We start from the raw sequence: 21,195 nt of genomic DNA, 5'->3' as shown, positions 1-21,195 counted from the left end.
CTCAAGAACGGAACATAAATGTGCACGAATGTTCCAACGGAGATCTGAGAAATTCTACATCCATCTGAATCTTCAATATTTTAGTAAATTATATTTGTTACGTTTCGCCTACTATCAATACTCGTGCAGAATGGTTCCCATGTGTGCCTTCTAAATGCATATTATTTTTTTGCGGATGACGTCTGGGTGCAACACTCATTATTATTCATGTTTTTTTTTAGTACAAAATTGACAGGAACAAGTCGATCATGTGGTGGGGAAGATTTAGTTTTTTTTCCCCACAATTTCAGGCTTTCTTTCAATGAGTTTCATTATGGCACTTTCTGATCTACAGATATTTTTGTTGGTTTATTTAGTCTGCACTCTTTGTCACTTGTGCACATCCCAGAAGGAGAAATTTGGACTAGAAAATCGGGCAGCACTCTTGATGTTTACGGAGGAGAATGGACAAGCACTGAACATGCTGAACAGCACACTGAATCCTAGTTCCATGCATTCGCATTTCAGACAACGAAGAAGTGCTGCCAATTTCCCCATGGACATTGCTGGTGATGGCGGGCCAAGTGATGTGGTCGCCCTTCAGAGAGGAGACGTCGTCTTAGGGGGAATGTTTGCCGTGCTGTTGCCGGACGACGAAGGCAATCCTTGCTCGAAAGTTCTTCACAAGACTGGATTAAGAATGGAGGCCATGATGTACGCCGTGGATGTTCTCAATAATAACACCGATATACTGCCGGATGTGAAGCTGGGCTTTGAAATCCGAAACGATTGCTCCAATCCGAACCAGGCGTTGACAGTAATTCATTACAATTTACGTAGTGGCTGTCGCTTTGGCAGCAGTAACAAAATTTTCAACTGCTAATGCTATCGTTACTTACAGCATTGCAAAAACACCATTGTGAATCTATGTTACTGTTACGCCCCAACTCTGGTATCGGTCCCAACTATAGTTGGGACTGTCCCAACTATAGTTGGGACCGATGCGATAGTTGGGGCGTAGTGCTTCTGTAGCTCGATTGGTTAAATGTAACTTCAACTACTATTTAATGCCAAAGGTTCTGGAATCGAACCCGCGCTGCGCTGTGCAATTGGTTGTTGTTGTTTTTTTTTTCTTTTCTTTTATTATTTTCTTTACTTTAATGTTTTTAACCAAATCTTTTTTTTTTTAATTTAATTAGATTTCATTTTGTTCTTTATAATCAGTGGCTTTGGAGGATTTTTTTGAAAAGAAAACAAAGAACCATTCGGTCGATAGTCTGGTTCTAACAGCCAAAGATTCTGACGTTGATTACTAGCTCAGGGAACCAGACAATTGACTGCCATGCCGTAACGATAGCAGTTGAAATTCCTGTTACGGCTGCTGTAATGATAACCACTGGTTTATTTGTTTTACTGGGCCTTATGCTCCATTGTCATTGTTATTTTGTCAGCAATGCCATTATGAAATCATCTATATAATCATCATCACTGTTAATCACCTTCATTGTAAACACTTCTTGAAGTATTTGTGAGGTGCTGTGGTCCAATGGTTATGGTGTTCGAATCGTGTGCCATGGTACATTAGTTTGAATCCTGACCGTGGGAACATGGTGCTTGTGCTCTTGAGCAAGGCACTTTATCACTATTGCTCTGTCCTTCAGATGGGACGTAAAGCCGTAGGTCCCGTGTGTTGTGTAATGCACGTTAAAGAACCCAGTAACTCTTGTCGCTAAGAGAAGAGGTTCGCCCAGGTGTTTCTGGCAGTGGCTGCTTAATGCGCCGCAACACCTTGTAAACCTTTATAAGGTGCTACATAATGGGTCTCGTACTCTCCTGTACTTCATACACCTGTCTCTAATAATAGACATAACTCCCAGCGCCTTGAGTACCTATACTCCGTTGCGTTAATGCCTGAATAGGTTTCTGCAACGTAGCCATACAGATACAGAATTTATCAATATTTATCACTTATGTTTTTACACTGACTTCGCTCTTTATGTTTTCATGAAGGAATGGATGACAACTTTCCTTGTGGAGAAATAGAACAGTTGAAAATGGGCTTAAGAACTGATTTAACCATTGACTGTTTGAAATTTAGTCGACAACAGTTTTAACTTTTAATTGAAATGTTTTGATTTTGTTTTTGTTTTGTATTTAGGAAGCTCTTAATTTCATATCAGTGAATGATGGAGAATCTTGTTCAAGCGATGAACCGCAGACAATCGGAGTGGTTGGAACTGGGTCAAGTGCGACATCAACTGATGTCGCCAACCTGCTGGGTAAGTAGTAGGCCTAGTCCAGACAGGGCTCTGGAGTGCTCCGAAACGTCCAAAAAGTCCACTGAGGCAAAGAAAATGTCCTCAGTGTTTCACCAACCAAGTTTGCAGACTCAAATCAATTTGTAAAGGAGACTTTTCTTCGATATTTTGCACATGAGAGGGAAGTCAAGTGATTTCAAAATGGGGCTAAAAGTAAATACTAGACTGGTACATGTCCAACCATGGTCCAACTATTTGAAAAGACTGACCTCTTCATTCAGTGTCAATAGTCTGATGGCTTGACTATGGACAAATGTGTAGTAAATTCATTGAGACTAGTTCCCGCTTCACGCCACATGTTTCTTGAATTCTTTTGGCATGGTTGATTGGTGCAGTACTGAAGCTGTGTTGGACTGGTTGTTTTAGGTGCCAGTCTATTTTCTTGTTTTGCATGTTTTCAATACCTTAAGCTTTGGGACTCTCATACACAGTATTGAGAGTCCCAACTTTTCGGACTAGGCCTAGTCTGAACATTTTGGACTCTCAAATCTCAGTACTGTGTATGATATCCCAAAACTCAAGATAGTATAAAAAAACATGCAACACAAGAAAATAGACTGGCGCATGAAACAACCAGTCCAACACCCCTTTAGTACTGCATCAATGAAACTGTGTCAAAAGAAACAGCTGGTACCTAGTCTCTATTATAACACATGTTCTATAGTCATGCCACCAGACTAAATCTTTTCAAAAAGCTGGACGTATCAGTCTACTCTTAGGCTTCAAATTGAAATCACTTAGCTTTACTCTGTGGTGCAAAATGTTGAAGAAAAGTCTCCTTTAAAACTGCATTGAGACTTCAAACTTGGCTGATGAAATACTGAGGACCTTGTCTTTGCCTCATGAACATTTTTGAGTATTTTGTCAGCTAAGGCAAACAAAAAAAATAAGATAAGTTTGCGGTAGCACCATGTGAAAAAATCTCTTTTCACACGGTGCTGCCGCAAACTTATCTTGTCTTAGTATCTTTCCACCATGCAAACCTTCAAATCTAAAAAAAAACAATAGTTCTGCTTCGGGTTTCCCTACCTACTCTGTTTTGACAGCCCCTACCCCAGTTTTTTGGGGGAAAATGAGGGAAAAAACACCCAAAACCATCAATGAATAAAAGTTTTACCCTTGACTACATACAGACGCCTCCATATGATTGTACACACACAAAAATGGCCAAAAAAAAAAATTCCCTACCTACCTACCCCATTTTCGAATGCCATGTAATTGGAAGCAGAAGTATTTTTTGTTTGGCCTACAGAGCGAGGAAAGTTGGCCTGATTTGTTTTGTAACACGAAAATAAAGATGGTCATCACCACAATGCGCAGTGAACACGCAAAACCGCGTTCAAAAATTACAAGAAAAATATATCATTAGAATTAAAAGAAGTTTGCTGTAGGTTGAAAAAGTCATTTCGGAATGATAAAAAAACACCCTTGACTCTAATTTAATTTTTTCAGGTTTGTTCAAGGTTCCTCAAGTGAGCTACTCGGCCTCCAGTCGAGTGCTTAGCAACAAGAAGCTGTACCCCTACTTCTTACGAACCATCGCCTCGGACGTCAACCAAGCCGAGGTGATGGCCGACCTCGCTGAGACCATGGGCTGGAATTATGTCGCAATCATCTACACAATTGACAACTACGGCACGCCGGGGGTGGAGCTACTGAGCGATCTTCTGCAAGCGAGGAACGTCTGCGTCACGCACACTCTGGGTTTGAACAGCGATAGTCCCGACGACGCCGTGATAGATATCATCCAGCAACTGTCACGGGACGAAAAGATCTCGGTAACAGAAAAAAACAAAATTAACCCTAACTTTCTAGGCCTCTTTGCTAGGATGTAGCCTTAACCCTGCAAAATCCTCCAATTGGCCTAATGGAAAAAATAGCATATAGCCTCAATCCTGCAAATTCCTCCATTATTTCTTGAATATGGTCCGTGGAGGGGTGACCACTGCCTGAATCCTGCAAAATCCTGCGGCAGTGACTGTCAATATGTTGAGGCTTGGCCAGTGACATCCTGGAGCAGTACGGAGGATTTCAAGCATTGTCCAGGCCTATATTTATGCATGGTTGAGCAAAAACAACACAAGTCCGGCCCAAGACCTTGACAAAGTGCATCCTATGAAATCAGTAACGCACTTTTGCCATGTAACCTCAGTCCTCCAAATTCCTCCACTTTGGCAAAGAGGATGTTGTAATAAAGGTGTTTGACCGAAATACCTTTTATTGTTTTGAATCGTAACAGCGAGCGATACACAGACATTCAAATGTTTTCAGTAACTTTTGACTTGTGGTTTGATACTAAATATTGTACCAGAAACAGATGGATATAAATTGGACTTAAAGACACAACAAATTAAAACATGAGCTTCAATTAAATTGGACTGTAGTTGGATTCAAACCTGCAGCTTTTAGAATCTACAGCCCTGTTTTGACCGTGCTGAAATTTGTCAACTTAACAACTTGTGATTTCCACAAACTAGGATATGAACGTCCACGCAACCATCCTTTAAAAAACTGAGCGTTTTTGTGTTATTCTTGCGAGAATGAATTTCGGGGGATCAAAATTTTGACTCTCAAAATTCGAGCTGTCGGGTGGTAGTTGTGAATCCAGCTGCACCGTGCATCGCATTCTGCGGACGTACGAGAAACAACATTTGTGCATTGGTACTGTGCGTATTATGTGTCGCACACACAACGTGTACCGTACATTGAATGGTCACAGCTGAAAATATGAATCATGCGTATGCCACAAAATGTCCGCCGCCTCATAAATAAACCGGGATTTTTCGACTTTTTTCAGGAACAGTGTAACATTAGGTTAGTTTCCTTTCAACCAGACCTTTGAAATAAGATAAGTAAACATGCCAAAACATTTTTAGTTATTTCAGGTCGTAATGTCCCTTTAATACCTACATATAGAGGGTCCTTCTCAGAACAGCTCTTATCTATTTAAACTCTTAGTTATTTCAAAGAGTGTCACGTTACATGGTTTTTCCCCTTAAAACTTTTCGCTAGTTTAGACAATCGTGTTTTTCTTCTTCATTTTTCGATTTCTATTTAAAGGAAAAATACAACATTTGCGAACATCGAAGAATAAAACAACCAAGTTTTTACGAAATACCTTACTAGGATGTTGGTAAATGACAGTCTTAAGCATCCTGTAAAATTATGGCACCTGGTGTCAAGTCATTTTCAAGAAAATGGTATTTTTGTATACATTTCCAACGGTGGTCGGCCGACCACCGTTGGAAAAACCTATTTATTTTTCAACTACTGCTCCTACTTTACAATTTTTTTCATTCCAAATGTTGTTTGCTATTGGTTACATGTTTATGAACGGGTGCAGGCCAGCTAGACTGGTTCCCTTACCTTACAATTTTCCGACATTTATAAATTGATCCATTTTATCTTAAGTGGAGTCAGGGAACCAGACTACTTAAACATTGTTGTTTTTCTTGATTTTTCCAGCATTTTCGAACACAAAACTTCAAACATGTCAGTTAAACAATATTTGATATATTATACTAACCCCTCAAATAGTTCATTTCTGAAAATTACAGCAAAAGCCAATGATGTACATTCCCTTTAAACCAGGTAATCTTCACGTTTTGCGGCAAGCAAGGCATAGGCCGCATATTGGCACAGGCCCAAGCCAGCGGATTCACCAATCGCACGTGGATTGCCAGCGACTCCTGGGGCCAATCAGATCAAGTCGTTCAGAACGTGAAGTCGCTAGTCCGGGGCATGCTGGGAATCATACCCAAGTCAAGACCCGACGAGAACTTCAAGAGGTAAAGTTGATGAGCATGGATGCGCATTTGGCGAATTGCTTAAAGTTTAAAGGGTTCATGAAATGAAGTTTTTTTTAGGAACACATTTTGTGCAACTTTCTGCTCCTCTTAAATGTAAGAAAACTGTTTGACATCCTTTTTTGGTGAAGTGAACACACACAAATGTTTTTAATGAGCACATTTTGAAAAGTGAACTTCTATAAACATTTAAAAAAATAAACATTTAAAAAAAAAAATCCATGCTTTTCTTGACAAATGGGGACTCTGCTGCCGTGATGTCATTTCAGGAAGACTTTGTTCAATTTAGTGGTTTTCTGTTCAAATTGTGAACCCAAAAATGTGCTCATTAAAAACATTTGTGAGAAAAGTTTGCTCATTGGCTTACTACCATGTACTGACGCAACAACGAATTACTAAAGAAAAGATGATTCACGACGGGAAATGTCCACAATTCTGGCATCTTTTGGTGCTGAAATAGCTGTAACATTGAGGTTTCTGCGTGAAATGACATCACACATTTGCCATGAATATGTAAATTGGCATTAGCATAAAAACCAAAAAGGTACCAAAATACCCTTACAAATGGCAAAACGAAAATGGAAAGTAAGTTTAGGACGAAATTGGCTTGTGACAGACTTGGCTACTTAAAAGGTTAGGGTTCTAATTAATAAATCTTCACTGTTTTCCGTCGCAGGTATTTATCTCGCCTGGATCCTTATTCCAACCATCGCAATCCTTGGTATCAGCTGACCTTGGGGGAGCTTCGCGATTGCTCGTTTGATCCGACGGACACGCAACGCGAGCAATGCATGGGAAACGAGACGTTTGCGGACCAGGAGGACGCAGCAGCTAGCTTTGTGATTGATGCCGTATACGCATTGGGATACGGACTGCATAACATGCTAACACAGTGCGATGGTGAATTCAAGTGGGTGGGGGTAGTTTTGGCCCAAGATGCTAGTGATCGATAGTGGATCGTGCTTATTGTTGCACGTTCATTTGGCCGTAGTGCGTCATCTAACGGCATGATTAGACCAGCGCGCCTGCTCGCACTAACATCTTGGGAATCCTGTAGTAGCCGTTTCACTTTTTCTTTATTTTTTTCCCTAGACTTTTCCTAGGACTATAGTCAGTCGCACGCAATAATGAACATTCGGCGCTGAACGCTGATCCTTCTTTTGGCAAGTTTATAGTCTCGCGCAATGGTTGTAAGCATATGCGATACGCGCTACGTACTGACAATAGTAGTGGCCAGTATTTCTTCAAAACTTTTTGGTGGGTAATTTGAAGGACTAATTTTTGTACGGTTCATATGCACTTTTGACAAGGAGTACCTTGTGTGACAAAAGCAAAATAGCGCCCTCTTACATGTAGTGATGAAAGGATTTGCCAATAATTGAAAAATTACCACTTTCTTGTCACTTCCAATGAAAACAAGTATTAAGATCTTGTATGTATTGTTGCAACACATAGTAATGTGCATAAAAACAAGATGAGCTGAATTCCCACTGCATGTTTCCTTTAACTTTTCGAGCATGTTTAGCCCTAACCGCCCTGAATCCTCCAAAATCCTTTTTGCAAATTGGAGGAATTTGCAGGATTGAGGTTACATGGCAAAAGTGCGTTGCTGATTTCGGAGTACGCACTGTGTCAAGGTCTTGGGCCGGACCTTGTGTTGTTTATGCTCAGCCGTGCATAAATTTAGTCCTTGATTATACTTGACATCCTCCGCACTGCTCCAGGATGTCACTGCCTCTGCCTCAGCCTATTGACAGACATAGCCGGAGGATTTTGCAGGATTCAGGCAGTGGTCATCCCTTCATGGACCATATTCAAGAAATAACGGAGGAATTTGCAGGATTGAGGCTATATGCTATTTTTCCATGAGGCCAATTGGAGGATTTTGCAGGATTGAGGCTACATCCTAGCAAAAAGGCCTAGGGAGTTAGGGTTAGTGTGGACTGCATTAAACTTACTGTAATCCTCCTCTTGATAATTACGCTGTCGACAGATTGTCTGAATGGTACCCAGACCCTGGATCTGGAGGTCTACCTGGATTACGTGAAGAGAGTCAACTTCAGCGGGTTGACCAACTCCAACTTCATGTTTGACGAGAACGGCGATCCCATTGGCCAGTATGATATCTACAATCTCCAGGTGAGACTTTCTTCTGTTAACGCCCACTTCCTGAAATCTGCCAAAATCCATCTATTGGTTTTACAGTATTTTGACGGATCCATTATTTTCTGTTGAAGGTAATAATTTTACATTTGCAAACATCAAAAGCAAAATTGCCAAATTATTATGAAATACCTTACTTGACTGTAAGTGAATAATAGTCTCAAGCATCCTGTGAAATCATGGCGCTTGGTGTGCCGTCGTTTTCAAGAAAAGTGGAATTTTTGCATCAATTTCCAATCGTTGGAAGAAGAAAAATGATCGGTTACACATCCGTAAATGGGTGCAAGCCAACTAGTCTGGTTCTCTGACCTGACAATTCCTCAACATCTGCATTAAGTAAGGTCAGAAGTAGGGTCAGGAAACCAGACTGCAAGAACATTTTTTTCTTGTTTTTTCCCAGCATATTATGAACACAAAACTTTAAACAGTTCAGTGTAACAATATTTGCTACAAAAACACTATCCCCAAATCCATCCATTTCTGAAAATTGCAGCAAAAGCAAATGCTGTATATACCTTTAATGATTGTTTGATTTTCGCAAAACAAAATCCTGAGAAGTTTTTTCTTTTTTTTGTTCTCATTTTTTTTTTACATCTGCAGTGTCATGGCGACGAATGTTCCTTCGTCAAAGTCGCAGATTGGGATCCGATTTCTAAATTTAGTAATTGGCAGGAGGTCGAGTGGCAGACCGGTAGAGCGCCCCCATTGTCGAGATGCTCAGAGGATTGCCCCGCGGGACATTTCATTACGTTACAAACGCCCAAGTGCTGCTGGGAATGCCATCGGTGTGAGGGTATGTATCATTGTGTGTGGCTCGGGGTCTGTCACTGTGTGTGTGTGACGGTTAGGTGTTTTACATTGATTGTAGGACCAGACGTTGGATTATGGCAGGACTTGTTTCTTTTCCCGAACGGAATAGAGATTGCTCACTAACCTTCCCGAACTGTCCCGTCTTTTGTGTTGTTTAATGCTTGCGTTTGACATTGATATAAAAAAATCCGACAGTAATTTGACTTATTCCCCATACGATGCCTGTGAATAGAGACATGTGCGCACTGAGGGAGCAGAGGTGGACTCTCTGTTATTGTGGTAGGCGGGCAGTGGTTTCTACGATGGCCTGAACTTTTTGTATTTTTAATTAATATCAGACCTGCACATCCCCTGAATAAAGCCTGTTAATTGCCCAGTAAAGTTTAAGTTGATTTAAGACGATAAGGCCTGCGTGATGATTTCTTAAACCACTGTGACAAGTCTGCTGATTGACAATTGAGGACGCACGTGCACTTTTTACGGTGCGGCTTTGATTTGTTTGCTTACGCTAGTCCTTATTTGGATCCCGTTTAAGTTTTTACACTCTCCTGGATAACGTAAAGTTGCAAAATTTCAGGTGACGACAAAACCAAAATTGTATTAATGATTTCATTTAATTTAAGGTGTACAATTTGAATACATGTAGATATATCTCAATTTCTGTAAATACACAGTTTTGTATAAATACAAAAAATGTTTTAATCACACTTTTGTGGTTCGTTGTTTCTGTTTAGCTGGCAGCATCAGCGTGGCCCAGAATTCCTTGCAGTGTACGGTCTGCCGCGACGGTGAACGAACCAATGAGAATCAGACGTCGTGCCTCGTGAATCCCATCGTGTACTTGGAGTGGGATAACGCTGTGGCTATCGTACTCGTCATACTGACGGTTCTTGGTCTACTGGCGACTGGCTTCACGTTGGCCGTCTACATCAGGTATTGCCCCTACCACCCCCCCCCCACTACCGTTTACCCCCGCCCAAATACAAAAATCTCTTACGCTATTTGAGTATAAACCTTTAGAGAATAGTAGGCTGGGCAAAACCATAGAGCTATATTAGATTACTAGAGTGCTACCTCCTCAGTGTCATGTGGAGTGTCGTGGCCTAGCGGTTAAGAGCACCGGACTCATGTTCTGGTGTTTCAGAGGCAACAGTGGCGTGAGTTCGAGCCTGCCGGCGGACACTTGTGCTCTTAAGCAAGGCACTTAACCATTATTGCTTCGTCCTTCGGATGGGATGTTAAGCCGTAGGTCCCGTGTGTTGCATAAATGCACGTAAAAGAACCCAGTAAACACTTATCGCTAAAGAGAAGGGGTTTGCCCCGGTGTTTCTGGCCTCCTGTATAAACTCCCACGTGGAGTATTTAGGAGGAGAACCAACCAAGAACCAAGAATAGGGGTGCGCAAGCGTTGACATGACGCACACGCGGTTGCTATAATTCGTCGGTTCAGTGTGTGACATTGCATAGCTGCAATCGGCTGAATAAGGACGTGTTCCGGAAGCTGATTTCGGGCGCAATTCAAAACGTGACTCGGCAACTTAGACTCCTAGAATATCTTTTTTTCCCCGGAATGTACAGCATTCAACGAGCTAAAACTTCATCTGGTTATAGTTGTTAAGCACCTTTCTTTAGATTTTGAACACTTTTGTTGCTTTAAACGAAACAAATGCACAAATGACAAATGATAAAATCTACTTTATTAAAGGTTGAATTGATTTGTTTTCATTCCAATAAAGTTTCTTGAAGGTATTTCAAACATTTCGAATATCTCTCACTATTTCTGTAGACACCGTAATTCGGCAACCATCAAAGCCACCAGCACCGAGCTGAGCTACCTTCTCCTGGTCGGCATAGCGATGAGTTACGCCTCCACGTTCCTCTTTATTGCCATGCCGACGGACGAGATCTGCAACGCCAAGATCGTGATGGTGGGCATCAGTTTCGCGGTGTACGTGGGGGCGCTTCTGACGAAGACCAACCGCATCTCCAGAATCTTCAATCGTAAGCTGTCTGACGGAGCGCCCTCGATGTTCCTCAATATCCAGGTCGGTAAAGTCAAGTCAGTTGCGAACGAATCAACAAATTGACTTAAAATTTGTTCTCTGCCTCTTAAAGGTAACATACAACATTTGCTTGTGCTGTAATTTTCAGAAATGGATTGATTTGGGGGTTAGTACTTTATTATAAATATTGTTATGATATGTTTAAAGTTTTGAGCTCATAGATGCTAGAAAAACCTTGAAAAAATGCTGTTGTTGTAGTCTGGTTCCCTGACCCTACTCCAGGCGAAATGGAGCAATTTATAGACATTGGGGAATTGTCCGGTCAGGGAACCAAACGAGCTGGCTTGCACCCGTTCATGGATGTGAAACCGATTGCAAACAAAATGTGGACTAACTAAATTAGGTAAAGTGTGGGCAGTATTTGAAAAAAAAGGTCAGATTTTTTTCCGACGATGGTCAGCAGACCATCGTTGGAAATTGCTACAAAAAATTCCAGTTTTCTTGGCGACAGCACACCAGGTGCCATGATTTCACAGGATGCTTGAGACTATTCACTTACAGTCAAGTAACGTTTTTCATAACAGTTTGTTAGTTTTGTTTTTTGATGTTTGGATATGTTGTATATTACCATTAAGTATGAATTTCAGTTTGCGATAGGAAACAACATCTTCAAATCCATGATAGTTTTTCCTGTGAACTTTGCCATTTTCCTCCACAGTATCAGCTGCTGTTTGCTCTGGGCATCGTGGTTATTCAGATCGCTATCCAGGTCGTCTGGTTACAGTTGGAGCCAGGGGTCGTTGTCAAGGATACGAGTGACCCCGAGGTCACGTTGCTACAGTGCAACTATAATTCGGTCTTGGGCCCCGCAGTGGCTGTGGGTGAGTCAAATTATTTGTATTTTTATATTTATTTATCTACTTAATTTCTCTCTGGTGATGAACAACCCAGAAGAATATTCTAGGGGAAAACCCACGGAATCAGGCAGGGACTGAAAACCCAAATCCACATGTGGTCTGGGCAGGAATCGAACCCCGGCCATAGTAGTCGAAGGCAAAGACAGTAACCACTGCGCCAACCTGACTCAGACAAACAGTTGAGTCTTTCTCATCCAAAAGTAGCTTATGAAATTGGCTTTCCAGTCATTATTTTCTGGTGCTACATTTTTTTTTTAATTTGGAATATAATAATTATTGGGGTTTGACCTGTGGAGGGAAGATGATGAAAAAAAAATCTTTAATCAATTATCTCGAAAAATCCACAGAGTTGAGTAGGCACTGAAGCGAAATCGCTTGGTAAAACTAGATCATACTTCAACCAGGCCCACAGAGGTGGAAACCCCTCGGTTTGAGATAGTGCTCTTAAAACTAGATTCATATCCAGCCAAACATACTGTACCTGATGTTGATGTATTGAACTTGTTTCTGTGCAGGTTTCAATGCGGTCTTAGCTACCCTGTGTCTGTACAAGGCATTCAGGACCCGCAAGCTACCGGGCCAATTCAACGATTCCCGAGGAATATGCTTTGCCATGCTGACGTGCTGCCTGATATGGTAGGCTCAGCTTGATTTCTCTTGATATTTTCATTTTTTGAAAAGTTTGAAAAGTTTGAAATTTGACTGGCGCGGGGTTTGAACCTGCGACTTCCGGATTACCGTTCCGGTGCTCTACCAACTGAGCTATCTAGCCCTATGTTGGCGGTTTTCCCAATTCGTCAGTATCTTTGTTCAAGGGGCGCTAGTCAGAAGCCATAAACCCATTTTCCATGCTGCCAGGGATCACGCCCAAAGTCAGGATACAGATTCGGGAAATATCAAACAGGGATTTGTTGCTTCGTCCAAACGTAAATTGTGGAGTCTACATAAAAATAAAAATAGGACATGTGTAAAACCAGTGAGGCTACGTATTCGTCACTTCGTCGAACAAAAATCTGAGTTTGTTGCACATTTATTGCTTTGTGTAATAAGCGTAAATAACGAATGGCGGAATTTTGTGTCTCAAAATTTGGTCATCATGTAGAAGATATAAAATGAAAGAATATCCAAAAATCTCAGATTGCTTCAAATCTCAGTTTTAGACGGTTTCACAACTTCATCAAAATGGTGAGGATTTGGACTAAACATGAAAAGTCAAGTTGCCGTCTCTTTTCTTCTGTGTCTTATATTGTGTCTTGTAGGTTCGTTTTCCTCGTTTGTTACTTCGCAACCACCGGCATCGCTAACTCCATCATCTGTAGCACTGCGTTCATCGCGAGCGGTACGTCGGGTCTGATCTGTATGTTTGCACCCAAGATGTGGATCGTGATCGCGAGACCGGAGCTGAACGTTCGGCAGTCTACGTTGAAACTCAAGAGCTCCTCGGGCACCGGCGTGAACATCAAGTCTGTCAGTAGCATTGTCGACAAGAAGGTATAAAAAAACTCCTTAGATTAGGTCAAGATTACAAAAAAAATTTCCAATTGAGAGTTCTCAGATAAGGGAATTCTTTATTTTCATTGGATTAAAGAGGTTGTGGAATGCTAAAAGTCGTTTTGTTTTTTTTATATTTTTTATTCTTTTGTAATGTGCGTTTATATGTTTACAAAACTGACATTCATCGAGTAATTTGTTGGTCGGCGAGCGCATAATTGAAATCAACAGTCGTCGGGTTCTTCGTAAAATCAGAAAAATCGTGACGTAATAAACGGGACACGTTTATACTATGCTGCATAGGGAGTCCTGTTTATTACGTCACGATTTACTATGTTTTGTTTGCTGCCCCCAACGACGACTTTTACACAAATTGCACGTTCGGGTCGAAACAGGACCTGAAAAACAGCTCTCAAAAGTACCTTTTGTATTCATTTCATGCCAGAAACAATAGTCGTTTTTATGTCATCACACCTTAGGCTACATATACCCAAAAAATGACGGAAATGTCTTCGAGCATTCCACAACCTCTTTAATATTGGAGAATAGCAGAAGAGCAATATAAATTAAATTTGTAGTGAATGAGATTTAAAACTTTGCCTGGCGGTAGTGTCAACTAGTGATGGTTTGAGACGATGGGTATGTGGTTCTGGAAAGAACCGGTTGTTGTGAAACTCGACGTTTCGATCAGTATGCTCTGATCATCTTCAGGAGGTAGCCAGACTAGTCCAACGACAGCCCACTGCGCGAACGTGCTTGTGGTTTGCGGTCTATCACGCACAGTCGATAACGTAGTAACGTAATGTGTCTTCACTGTACCATAAAGTAGGATTCTTTACTGTGAGACAATGATTTTCAAATGACGCAGGTAAGTTCAGGCACACCGAAAGGACACAGTTGCGTCTCGGGTCAGTTCGAGTCGGTTTTTGCTTGAAATTTTGCTGGGTCGGGTCAGATTTGGGGAATTCAAATCAGTTTTGGTTCGGATTCAGTTTACATCTACATTGTACACGTATAATGTTTTGGGTCAGTTTGGCCTGGTCAACCCGACCCGATGCACAACATTATTTCGTATTCATCATTTTGTGGTGAATCCAAAGAGTATGTCACATGTTAGTGTTCTCAGTGACAATTAAAGCTATAGTCCATCATTTGCAGCCATCCGAAAAGTAACTGGCGTAATTACTGTTGAAAAACAAACTTGGTTGAAAGATAGTAAGGGAACTAAACTCCCTGTGAAATTATTCTTTCTGGGAAGCTGTCATTTTGAAGTAATCAACAAAAGAAGGCATTTCCAACGGTGATTCTTAAGAAGCACCGTAGGAAAATTTAAATTAGTACTTCGTTTTGTTATTCAGCACAGCGCGCACAAGTATTGGAACGACGCACACGCGCGCGCGGTTGTTATAATTCGTCGGATCAGTGCGCGACGCCGCGTATAGCTGCAATTCAAAACATGATTCAGTAACTTTTGATTTGAAAGTGAGATCTTAGAATGCTGCTTTTCTCGGAATGTACAGCTGAAGCTTAGCTGAAACTTGATCAGGTTAGTTGCTCAGTATCCTTCATTGGATTTTGAACACTTTTGTTGCTTCAAACGAACAAAATGCACTAATTACAAATGATGGACTATAGCTTTAAAGGTATAGTCCATCATTTGTAATTTGTGCATTTTGTTCGTTTGAAGCTACAAAAGTGCTCAAAATCTAAAGAAGGGTACTGAACAACTAACCTGATGAAGTTTCAGCTCAGCTTCAGCTGTATATATATATCGAGAAAAACAACGTTCTAGGATCTCTATTTCAAATCAAAAGTTGCTGAATCATGTTTTTGAATTGGGCCTGAATTCAGTGTTCGAGACACGTTCTCACTGAGCCGATTGCTGCTACGCGATGTCACGCACCGATCCGACGAGTTATAGCAACTGCGCACGCGTGTGCGTCATGTCAACGCTTGGGCGCGCTTTGCCGAATAAAAAAACGAACTAGTAATGGAAATTTCCAACAGTGCTTCTTAAGACGCACAGTTGGAAAGGCCTTCTTTTGTTGATTTCTTCAAAATGACAGCTTGCCAGAAAGAATAATTTCACAGGGAGTTTAGTCCCCTTGCTATCTTTCGACCAGGTATGTTTTTCAACAATAATTATGCCAGTTACTTTTTGGATAGCTGCAAATGATGGACTCTGGCTTTAACAGCATAAGAACCATGTTGTCTTGATCCAACAGAATGGTCGTGCGTCCTTGACGCCCATTGTCAGTGATCCGAGCCCTGCGTCCAGTCACAGCTCGGACGGAGACAGAGACAGCACGTCGCAGGTCAGCAGCGAAGACGAGGAGCAGAGATTCCTGGAGGAACTTGAGAAGTTGGAGGAGGAACTGAAGGATGCGGTGATGGAGAGGGACGATGCGGTTGCTAAGGCCAATGAGAGCTATCAAGAGATGCTGAACTTGCAGAAGATGTACGTTGTTGGAGCAGAAAAAATGATTTTTAAGGGATCCATGAGACGAATTTTTCTTAGGGACACATTTTGTGCAACTTTCTACTGCTCTTAAATATATGAAAACTATTTGACATCCTTTTTTGGGTTAATTTGATTGAAAAGTGCACTTCTTTAGGCATTTCAAATGTTCCATGCTTTTCCAGACAACTGAGGGCGCTGTTGCCGTGATGTCATTTCAGGAAGACACTGTTCAGTTTAGGGGTTTCCTGTTCAAATTGTGAACCCAAAAATGTGGTCATTGAAAACAGTTGTGAGAAAATGTTTGCTCATTTGCATACTGCCTCGTACTGACACAACAGCGAATAACCAAAGGAAAGAAAATGTGCGACAGCAAGAGTAATCCTGACAGCTTTTGGTGCTGAAATAGCTGCAACATTGAGGTTTTTGCCTGAAATGGCATCACACTTTTGCTCATGAATACGTAAATTTTCATTAGCATAAAAACCAAAAAGACACACAAAATACCCTTGAAAATGGTAAAACGTGGTGCATTTTCAAGGATTGCATTAAAAAAAAATGTCATTGCATGAGCTCTTTAAGTGTATTGTTTCTCGGTATGTGCGCATCTTTTCGGACTTCTTAGCTTTGCATCACTTCATCATCGAATTCAAACTTGTCGGCCGTTTCTTCTTTCAGGCAAGATGAGGAACTAGAGCAGCTCGATGAGGCTGTCCGTCTTGAGAAGGCGAATCTGAGACGTCTTCTCATATCAGAAGGAATGAAGGACGAGGATATCGATAGAGCGCTGAGATGTCAAGACGAAGAGTGGACGGATAATGAAGACGGTGACAACACTCTCAAGGTATGGTCAAGACGTTTTGAAGGAGCCTGTTGTGTCATAAAGTGGAGCCCCGTGGCCTCGTGGTCTGGAGCATTGAATTCGTGGTCTGCGGTTATAATTCTGCGGGTTGTGGGTTCGAGTCCAGCCTGGGGTTATGTGTGCCCTTGGGCAAGGCACTTTGTCACTCATTGCTTCTCCCCACCCAGGAGTAAATGGGTACCTGTGAGGGCAGAGATGGTTATTGTGATTGCATTTAGCCGCTTTGCGCCGAAACGGCAGCATCGAGCCGTATACTCCCCAGGGAGCTGAGATGGTATTTGAATGTTTCATGGGCCCAATGAGCAGGGTAATAATAATGTAGCGCCTTGAGCACCAATACTGATGGATACATGCGATTTATAAATAAACACATTATTGTAAATATACATAATTATAATAAAGTGTGCCAGAAAAAAGGTAATGTTTAAAAAATTCAGATATTTTCTTTTTCTTTTATCTTTTCTTAGATTTTGTTTTTTATTTGCGTTAAGTGCATATCATGTCATAGTTTTTTCCTTCTTTTTCCTTTTTAAACCTTCGATTTTGTAAAATGCATATTATTAGTTTATTTAATGCAGGGCCTTAATGAAAACTAGCTTTTCGCTGTTTCGGTTTACGCTGGATAAATGAAGGTGTAAATGAATAAATATTTCAAATAATGACATGGATTTGCCATTCACGTCTTTCGCAGTTGGTGGGGATGGAAAATATTGATCCCTAAAATTAATATTCACACTTGATCATGAAATGCTTTGTATTGGTATTTCTATCTAATAACACCCTTACTTTGAATCTGTCTTGAGGAAAAAATGTTCCCAATTTAACTGAGTTTAGTTTTTACTTTTATTGAATTCATGTCAGGTTGCTGAGCTGGTTGCCAAGTTGGCTTCCGTCTCGGCCGAACGCGACAAGCTCAACCAACAAGTCGAGCAGCTGTCGCACGAGTGCCAACAGTGGAAAAACATCATGTAAGTACTGTAAACTCCGGATCAGTCGACATCGTACAACTCATCACATCGCTCAAGTCGGCCGTCTGACTAGAGTCCCGATAGTCTTTAATGCATTTCCATTGAGTTTTTTATTTTGTAAGTCACCTTTTATAAGTCGCCATTTCGCTCAAGTCTTCATGTTACTCGTGGTCCCCTTTCCATGAAAAGCATAACAGCATAACAAATTCCTTTGTGTAAGTCAGCGTTCAAAACATCACGCATTGGCATCGACTTCCTGTACTGCGGTTGGCAAGAAGTGTCGAGTGAAAAGTGGATTGGCACGACTCGTGATCGCTGCATCGGTGTCGCTGCACAGCCAAGCCAAAGGGTTTCCAAGTACTGCATGCATCGTGTGAGCATATCAATATCAGTACCCCCTCTCGTCTGTACGCATGCGCTCTGTCCATTTTGGGGATTGTCTTACTGAATGATGAAGCCAATGCCTAGATGCAGTCAACAGCACGCGTTTAATTCAGAACCGTGCACGTACATACTGTTCTGTAAATGTGGTCGCCACTATCAATACCCCAAACGTGATGATACAATTCGAGGATTAATTTGCTGGATTCAACTCGCGCATTACGGAGATAAACCAGGGTAAATCGAAGCCAATTAATGCAATGAATCATGTGTGCAAAAAGGCCATTCATGTAAGTCGGCAAAATGACGACGTACTGCAGATGTCGGCATTAGCGTAAGTCGTCACAAAGTCCGGAGAGTGCCGACTTAGCCGGAGTTTACTGCAGATCAAACAAAGCTAAACCAATAGTATTGTAAGCAGAATTGTATCCTCTTTCCTAATACCCGCAAACCCTCATTTCGAACTTCTGCCCAGTTCTGTCTCATTTTGCCAGAACGCCCAACATATGTTATGATTGAAGAGTTCGAAATGTTTTTTTTTTATTACTGTGTTTTTGTTGGTATTTTATTTCTCCTAGAATAAAAGATCCAGATGTGTCTCCAGAGGGCGCTGTGAACGAGACCTCTGTCAACAATGAAGGCACCGGTAGCTCGAGTGATATTAGTACATGCACCACCTCTGTTTGAATAATTCATGAGATGCAGTTCCTCTCATGAATTATGCATGAGTTTGTAACATGAATATCAATGAAATGTACTATGTAAAAAAAAAAATGTGCCTCATGTCATTTTTGATCAAATTTCTTGAAATTGTTGATGTTTCATGAGTTTTGAAAAAAAATTCGTACACATTTATGTAGAATGGTAAAATTTATTTATCGTGTCTTTGCGTGTACCTCTCTGATAATATATATAAATTATTATATTCTTACTGTACATTAATCGGCCTAGTTTTCTTGGTTACAAATTGACGACCAAAGCATCGCGGCTACAACGTGGTCAAGCCGATGGCATGTAAAGGCACCTTAGGCTGCCGCCGTACGACCCATGTCTGACCACGGAGCACAGCCAGAGATCAAAATTGTTGGTTTTTTGTGGAGGAAGGAAAACCGGAGGGCCCCGGAGAAAAACCTTGTGGCACAGGAGAGAACCAACGAACAACTCTACTCACATTATGGTCCGAGCCGGGATTCGAACCAGGGCCACAGTAGTGAGAGGCGAGGGCTTTACCCACTAGCTACCCATGCCGCCATTGATGGGAATCAGGTTTTTAGAATAGAGGTGTTGCCAAATGAAGTTTTTGTGATGTTGAAGATTTTTATTCAATATGAAGCAGTACATTTGTTTGTATCTATTTAAATGTTTGCGGATTAGGCCACAAAAAAAAAAACTCGGTCTCTGGTCAGCGCGCGCGTCGATTTTAATCATGCGCGTCAATCTTTTTTTTTTTCCAAAATGTTCCGCGGTAGCTCCAACAGCGCCCTCTATTGCCGCACCTCCTCATTTTTTTTTTACCAGAGAGCACCAAGGAATGGGAAATTGCACCACGGCAAATGATCGAGAGCGCCAAAGCAAATGATGAAGGACACCAATGTACATGAGGATACCAAAAAAGCAAAATAGTACCCCACCTTGTCTGTACAATCCAAGCTTGAAGAAAAAAAAAAAAAAAAGCCGCGTCGCCGCGTCAATTCCGGAACTTTGGTCTGACCAGAGACCGAATATTTTTTTTTTTGGCCTTACATGTGCATTAAAGTTGTTATAAATCGTCATTGATTATAGAACTCTTGGAGGTTGAAATAACGAAACAGTGTAAGATTCCGAATGTATCGCACATTTAATGTTTGATTGATAATGGAGATATCTTAAATTGTTAAAGAGTTATATTATTTATTTTTTATATTTACTATTTATTGTTTCGTTTTACGAAGTTAGGTTGGGGAAGATTTTATTTTGGATCGACAAAGATAACGAAGATATTTATTTTTATCCACGTGAAGATTGACAAATTGTTAACTAAATTTAACACTCTGTGTCACAGTTGCCTTTAAGCTGAATGTGTATTTCTATATTAAATGTTGAATGTGTATTTGTAACACTTAATTTAAAGGTATTTAGGCCCCCCCCCCAAAAGTCTCCGGTTTCTGGTATGCGCGCGCGTCGCCGTAGCCATGCGCGTCGGCAAAATGAAAAAGGTTTTTTTTCAATGAAAGTTGATGTCTCAAAACCGCCAAACTCACTGGTTTGACTGGAATCCTGCTGCTGCACAATTTTAACGTGTTTTTAGATTGGGTTATGGTCGAGAATAAGCTTTATGTGGCCTCTCTGGACTCCCATATATTTGCACTAAGTTTAGTCGGGCACCATTTGCAGTCATCAGCCGACATTTGAAGCAAAAAAATCAGGTAAAAAAAAAAAAAAGCCGCGTCGCCGCACCACTTTTTGGGTAAGCTCCATACCAGAAGCCACATACTTTTTTTGGGGGGCCTTATAGAACGTTTGCAAACATTAAAGAACAAAACTACCAGATTATTATGAAATATCTTACTTGACTGTTAGTGAATAATAGTCTCAAGCATCCTGTGCAATCATGGCACCTGGTCTGCTGTCATTTTCAATACAAGTGGAATTTTTGTTCAATTTCCAAAGATGGTCGGCCAACCATCGTTGGAAAAAAAAGAGACTTTTTTCAAATACTGCCCACACTAAAACCAAATTTAGGTAGTCCACATTTTGTTCGCAATCGGTTACACATCCAGGAACGGGGTGCAAGCCAGCTAGTCTGGTTTCCTGACCTGACAATTCCCCGACATTTATAAATTGCTCCATTTCGTCTGAAGTAGGGCCAGGGAACAGACTACATGTACAAGAACACCCATACTTGTTTCACATGACTAGTGTGGACTTTCCATTGCTTTCGTGTAGTTAAGAAAAACCAGTGAAAAAACTCATTTTTCTCAAACTGTGAAAACTCTTTCAACCCAATTTTTTTTCTATGATTCCCTTTAGTGTTTCTCTTCATTCTGCTACAGATAAACC

General features: G+C 41.1%; 1 protein-coding gene across 1 annotated transcript; it reads left to right on the top strand.

The window, feature by feature from the left end:
• Positions 1 to 17: 17 nt before the first annotated feature.
• LOC119723600 (metabotropic glutamate receptor 3-like) lies at positions 18 to 19,534 on the top strand. Its single transcript, XM_038194332.1, has 16 exons — positions 18 to 796; positions 2,138 to 2,258; positions 3,750 to 4,075; positions 5,889 to 6,085; positions 6,780 to 7,003; positions 8,097 to 8,242; positions 8,867 to 9,059; positions 9,811 to 10,009; positions 10,863 to 11,121; positions 11,798 to 11,960; positions 12,512 to 12,632; positions 13,256 to 13,487; positions 15,713 to 15,945; positions 16,624 to 16,789; positions 17,669 to 17,775; positions 18,735 to 19,534. The coding sequence occupies exons 1-16, from the start codon at positions 302 to 304 to the stop codon at positions 18,841 to 18,843; spliced, it is 3,291 nt and encodes a 1,096-aa protein (XP_038050260.1). The 5' UTR covers positions 18 to 301; the 3' UTR covers positions 18,844 to 19,534.
• The last annotated feature ends 1,661 nt before the right edge of the window (positions 19,535 to 21,195 follow it).

This window comes from Patiria miniata, unplaced genomic scaffold (genome assembly GCF_015706575.1).
Source record: "Patiria miniata isolate m_02_andy unplaced genomic scaffold, ASM1570657v1 HiC_scaffold_17, whole genome shotgun sequence".
Classification (NCBI taxonomy): domain Eukaryota; kingdom Metazoa; phylum Echinodermata; class Asteroidea; order Valvatida; family Asterinidae; genus Patiria; species Patiria miniata.
This window is presented reverse-complemented; position numbering and strand designations above follow the sequence as displayed.